This window comes from Salvia splendens, chromosome 7, assembly GCF_004379255.2.
Source record: "Salvia splendens isolate huo1 chromosome 7, SspV2, whole genome shotgun sequence".
NCBI lineage: Eukaryota > Viridiplantae > Streptophyta > Magnoliopsida > Lamiales > Lamiaceae > Salvia > Salvia splendens.
The window spans coordinates 1,864,920-1,870,919 of record NC_056038.1 but is presented as its reverse complement, the minus strand read 5'-3'; the positions used below and the strand labels follow the sequence as shown (position 1 = coordinate 1,870,919).

The following is a 6,000-nucleotide window of genomic DNA, read 5'->3' as shown; positions in this document are numbered from 1 at the left end:
TCAACCAAAATAAAATTTAATACTAGTAAGTATTTAGTCTTCATTTTCCAAAGCTTCAAATACCATGCTCTATCTTGCCAAGTTCCTTTCTAGATGGAATCTTAAAACGAGGACATATCTTAGAAACAAAGTGTTGAAAACTATTCCCTTCAACAAACTCAAAAGGCAAATCATCAACAATCTTCATAAAAGCTAAAGCCTTCTCAATCTTTTCTTGATCAAAGTTTCAAGTGTCAATAGAAGAACTTTGGCCAAATCCTTTGTCCATAGTTTTTCTCTTTTTTTCTTCCCCTTTGTCATTCACCCGGGAAGTAACTTCAATTACGATGCTATCTACGATCGTTTTACTTTCATTATTCAACATCTACAAGAAAAAGATTTAGAAAATTATATAACATTACATTGTAAATTGGAGAAAATTATAACATCAATGGTATCTCCCAATCCGTTTCACTAAATTATTAAAAATTAACACTTAATTTCACCATCTAACAAAGCATATATTACAATAATAAATTATAGAGTATGAAATTTTAACACTCAATTCAACATATGAAATTACACACTATATCAAAACACTAAACAATCAATTTCACTGCATTACAAAATTAAACACTCAACTTCACAGTATAAAAACTTACATGCAACTTTGGATATAATACACAAATTAAATAGGAATCAAATATGTGAATATGAGTAGGAGATTTTACCTTCGGCGTGGATGGCTGAGGCCTGAGGGAGGAGGGACTGCTGGATGGCTGGAGGGCGACGAGTCGTCGGGTGAAGGGTGCCGGCGTGGAGACTGGGGTGGAGAGACGTCGACGTCGGTGTCGGGCTGGACTCTGGAGCACTGCTAGAGTAGAGGGGAGTTTGGTGGAGGGGTGCCAGCGTCAAGCTGAACTCCGGAGCACGACTGGAGGGCGGAGGCGTAAGCGCAGGCGACGATGGAGAAGAGATGGCGGAAGTGAAAAGAGGCGGAAGTGAAGAAGAGAATTAGGGTAAGGTTTTAAGTAGTATTAAATAAATTCGGTTTTTCGGTTTTTCAGTTTTGTTTAATCAAACCGAATCGAACCGAAAAATCGAAATTTTCAAAATTTCAAAATCGAAACAAACTGAAAAACTGAAAAAACCGAACCGAATTTCAAATTTTCGGTTTTTTTTTTTTGCTCACCCCTATTAAAATCCAATATACTCATAGATTTTAGCGTTGTATACCCAAAATCTGTCACATAAACAATATTAGAAATGCTCCATTCCAAAACTTTTGTACACCAAAATGTTTTATTCGATAACAATATGATATTTTCTCATATGAATATTTTTGATACAATATGATATAAAATTTTCGAATGTTAATTACCTTTACACCCCTATGAGGATTAATTGAGATTGATTAAATTTATAAATTTAATTACCATGTTGAAGTCCCGAATCTGGCCCACTTAGATAGGTCCTTTTATATCTACCAAAACGGCCCAATAAGAATTATAGTTAGGGTTTGCGTGTCAATATTTATGCTTCTGATTCAGCAGCTCTCGTTCTCTCTCCTCAATTCCAGCCACCGTTCACCACCCTTGGTCTAGGGTTTTTCTTCAGGTGCGCCGCTACGCCATTTCCCTCGACACCGTGTGGTTTTGCATGTATTTGTATTTCATTCTCGCTTTCTGTTTCAATTTTTAGCTGAATAACTGTGATTATTTCTGCTCTTTTATCTTTGATCGTGTAGTGATTCGGGAACCTAATTGACCGTGAACGATGAGGTAAGCTGACTCACCATTTTTTGATTTCAGATGCTCTGTATTTGATATTAAGTTTTAGCTTAGACGGAATCATCTTCTCTGGTTATTCAGTTTTTCGATTTTTGATTAGTAGCTACTGTACTTCATTTCCTTGTTCCTCAATGATGTATATTCTGGATACGTACTATTAGGGATCTGATATATGGTTATTAGGCAGAAACTATTACGCCTCATCAATGTTATTGTCATTTAGGAAGTTTCTCCGTTAGCTTTGTCCAGTATTGTGTGGCTAAAGCTGTGCTTATGGTTGTATAAACAGTTTTCACTGGTGGCGTTGTAGTCGAATATTGTAGTGGTTGAATCTGATTTTCAGCCCTCCTCACCTTTTCTCATCCAAAAATGAAGTATACTGGTTGATCATGTTGTTTAGTCTTGTAGTCAAGTAGTATAATGGTTGAGTCTGATGTTTACTCCTTCCCATTGCCACAACGTGCTGATGTTGTCTCTCTTATTGTAATTTCAGTAAGCTTCAGAGTGAGGCGCTGAGGGAAGCCATCACTGTGATTGTTGCAGATGCCAAGGAGAAGAAGCGCAACTTTACTGAGACTGTTGAACTCCAGATTGGACTCAAGAACTATGATCCCCAAAAGGACAAACGTTTCAGTGGGTCTGTTAGGTTGCCCCATATTCCGAGGCCGAAAATGAAAATTTGCATGCTTGGAGATGCCCAGCATGTTGAGGAGGTATGGTAGTGAACAGTATTTGATTTTTTCTTTATGTAAGTACCGAGTATAAGGTTTCTTTTGTTGCACAACCAGGCTTGCGTTCTGTTACAGTATGAATTGAATTGCATTTTTGCTATAACTTATCTTTGGTATTAATTTTTATTTTGAATTATTGCTTCTTCTTTTATGAAGAATTTCCTGCATTGGAAGTCTATGCCATCAACACCGTTTTTTATTTGATTTTGATTGTTTCTTCAGGCGGAGAAGATCGGACTTGAGTCCATGGATGTGGAAGCACTGAAGAAGTTGAACAAAAACAAGAAATTGGTGAAGAAGCTAGCAAAGAGGTACCACGCTTTCTTGGCCTCAGAAGCAGTCATTAAGCAGATTCCACGTCTCTTGGGACCTGGTCTGAACAAGGCAGGCAAGTACATTTAACTATTGCAAGTGTTGAGCAGTTCAACATGTGTTATTTATGTGACTTATGATTCATGGGGTGATCTCTCATGTTTTACTAGAACTAGAATGTTCATCATGTCCATAGTATGCAGATTAAATTTCCTTGTAGAATAGTTTGACGATTTTGATTTAAAAAAGGCTCCGAATGTGGTGGCCATTCTTTAGTACTATGTCTTATTGTTCTTTATGACTACGGATAAAACAAAGTGTACACATAATTGTATAATTGCAAGTTTTGATTTCTGACTTGAACTTGCAAAGTGTACTAATAATATACACTGGTCAACTGTTGTGACTTGTCTGATATGAACCTTATGATTAGACATTGGTGATTTGGATGCTATTATTGTATTTTTCTAATTTTATTATTACGATGCAGGTAAGTTCCCCACTCTAGTGACTCACCAGGAGTCTCTTGAATCCAAGGTGAACGAGACCAAGGCTACCATTAAGTTCCAATTGAAGAAGGTGCTCTGCATGGGTGTTGCTGTTGGCAACCTTGATATGGAAGAGAAGCAGATCTTCCAAAATGTGCAAATGAGCGTCAACTTCCTCGTTTCACTTTTGAAAAAGAATTGGCAAAATGTAAGTCCCCCACTTTCAAGCATATCCCATGTTTTCGTTGATAGGTGCAACTTCCAAATAATTTCTGATGTTTCTCTGCTTATTTATTGTGTTTGTGATGGTATCAGGTGAGGTGCTTGTTCTTGAAGAGCACCATGGGAAAGCCACAACGTATCTTCTGAGAAATTTATAAACTTCTGTTATTCAAGCCGTAGAAACTATTTAAAACTTCCCAGAAATGGAATTTTTTGTTTCTGTTTTTGTGACTTTGATCTCGGATTTATTATGGATACATCTTTGCATTTCCTTATTTACTGTTAATTGTTCGTGTATTACTTATTTAGTTCTCTCTACCGTTTTTTTTAGGTTTTTTAAGAAATCGAACATAAGTTGCTTGAAAAAGTTTATTAGAATGCGAGTTTTATGTTAATGACATTTCTATCTCGTCTATATTAAAATATTGCTTCTATTTGTAAAATTTAATTATATTTATTTGTCTTGGGAGATTTTGTTATTCATTTTCTTTAATTTACTTGTTATTACCAAAATTCCATTTTATGACATTTTACTTAGACCATCTACAATAGGAATAGCCCAGTAATAGCCTAGCCACTGCCACATCATCAGCACTAAAAATCCTCCTGCCACATCATCAAAACAAGCAAATAGTCCAGCAATAGCCATAGCATAGCCACATAATATCCACATCACTATTAACAATTATATACAAAATGAAATAATTAACAATCACACAATATACGAAATTTAATTTACGAGACATATACAAGAAAAGTTTAATAATAATATTAAAATTTTAAAAAGTACAATAATTTAAAAAAATACATTAATTTTAAAAAAAATACAATAATAAAAAGGAGTGCCAATTCACTCCTCGTCTCCGTCGTCGCCGCCTTCGTCGCTGTCGCCACCATCGCCGCCGCCACCACCGCCGCCGGTCTCCATCCGTGCCACCTCCAACTCGTCCTGCAGGCTCATGAGCAAGGTTTGAAGCACGCTCTTCTCCACGAGATCCGTCGCCACCCGCCATTCGGCCATCGTCTTGATCAACTGAGCGCGCGTTTGGGCGCGAGCGAAGAATTTGAGATCCTCGGTGGATTGGCCAAGGGGGGATGCCGACTGGACCTCCTGGGAAGCCCCGGCGTTCCCCCTCGCCTCCCGCTGAGCGTGCTTGCGCTTCATCGGGCGAGGTCGGCCACCGACCGAACGCGGCGTGGGGAACTTCTGCGTCGTCTCGGGGAGGTCGTGGGAACCACCGCTGCTGCTGCTGAAATCGCCGGTGTAGTTCAGTCGTTGCTTCTTCGGCCAGCCAGAGTCGACACCTACTCGGAACTTCTCGGACTCGTTCAGCACAAGATAGCAGTTCCAGTAGGTGAAATCCTTGTATACACCCTTCAGTGGGAAGGCTTTCTCAGCTATTCTCTTGCAGTCCTCCTCCGTTTGGCCACTGCTCATCATGCTGAGTGCGTTGGTGTACAAACCCGAATATCGGGAGACCGCACCCCTAATTCGGTTCCAGGCCTTCCGGCAATCCTCCCCGTTGCGTGGCCTCCCCTCCGGGCAAAATCTCATGTAGGCTGCTGCTATCTTGCCCCACATGTTGACGATCCTCTGCTCGTTCGAAACGAGAGGATCGTTGCAAACACTCACCCACGCCTTGCAGAGCGCGACGTTCTCCTCGTCCGTCCACCTCCTCCGTACCTCCTCCTCACCCGGCTGCGACGACTCGCCGACCTTCTTCTTGCCCTTCTTCGCGGGGGCGCCACACACCCGCTCTACCCCCCCTTCAACGAGAGTTTCCGGAGCTCCGGGAGTATCAAACACCAAGTCATCTAAGGAGAAACTATCAAACCCCAACGGCGTTTGGGTCGATGTGTGCGATGAACCAGTCGAAAAATCTAAACTGGGGCGATAGACATCCCCGCCGTCGCCGGGGACCCCCCATAAGTCCACTGTGTAGCCGGTACTACCCCTGGAGTCCCCTGTGTTGGCGGTACCCCCCGGGCATCATCTGCATCCCGGGTGCCCATCCCGGTGGTGCCCACCCCGGCGGACTCCCCCCCGTTGGCATCCCGGAATACATCTGCTGCCACGGGTACATGTTGTAGTACCCGAGCATCTGACCCCATCCACTTCCCACGGGGATCGACGGAGTTTGTGACCCGCTACTCCCGGAACTAGACTCGTTGTTGAGATCCATTTCCCTTGTTGATATTGTACAGAAATTAAGATAGAGAGAGTACTCGTTAAAACAAGTGGTGCGAATGAAAATGACGAGCAAAGCGCGTATATATAGTGTTTCGGAAAAAAAAATTAAATTTCGCGCTAGGCGGTGCGCTGGGCGATCCGGTCGCTGCAATAGCGCCGAGCGGACTGCCCAGCGCCACGCGACCGCCCAGCGCTGCGCGTTTTCTCTCTTCATTCGCCCGCTGGGCGACTGCAATAGACCGCCCAGCGAACCGCCCAGCGCCGGCGTTCAGCTGGACGGCATTGTG

At 42.0% G+C, this 6,000-nt stretch overlaps 1 protein-coding gene and 1 long non-coding RNA gene across 3 annotated transcripts; one reads left to right on the top strand and one right to left on the bottom strand.

Moving 5' to 3' along the window:
• On the bottom strand, positions 1-970 carry LOC121742233. The gene is made up of 2 exons (XR_006038007.1): positions 711-970; positions 1-364 (listed from the first exon to the last, which is right to left on the bottom strand). It is a non-coding gene; the product is annotated as an uncharacterized LOC121742233 (long non-coding RNA).
• A 520-nt stretch (positions 971-1,490) lies between these two features.
• LOC121742231 (60S ribosomal protein L10a-1) lies at positions 1,491-3,808 on the top strand. 2 transcript variants are annotated; one of them, XM_042135318.1, is made up of 6 exons: positions 1,491-1,596; positions 1,727-1,760; positions 2,263-2,482; positions 2,723-2,888; positions 3,303-3,508; positions 3,616-3,808. In XM_042135318.1, the coding sequence occupies exons 2-6, from the start codon at positions 1,756-1,758 to the stop codon at positions 3,667-3,669; spliced, it is 651 nt and encodes a 216-aa protein (XP_041991252.1). In that variant the 5' UTR covers positions 1,491-1,596; positions 1,727-1,755; the 3' UTR covers positions 3,670-3,808. The 2 variants fall into 2 exon arrangements, with proteins under 2 accessions (XP_041991252.1, XP_041991251.1); XM_042135317.1 differs by lacking the exon at positions 1,491-1,596 and adding an exon at positions 1,621-1,640.
• Positions 3,809-6,000: the final 2,192 nt, after the last annotated feature.

What these genes read in the sequence shown, in the direction of transcription:
- LOC121742231 (XM_042135318.1), top strand. An exon ending in ACCTGGTCTGAACAAGGCAG is followed by an intron (nt 2,889 to 3,302) that starts GCAAGTACATTT and finishes ATTACGATGCAG; the next exon opens with GTAAGTTCCCCACTCTAGTG. An exon ending in TGAAAAAGAATTGGCAAAAT is followed by an intron (nt 3,509 to 3,615) that starts GTAAGTCCCCCA and finishes TGATGGTATCAG; the next exon opens with GTGAGGTGCTTGTTCTTGAA.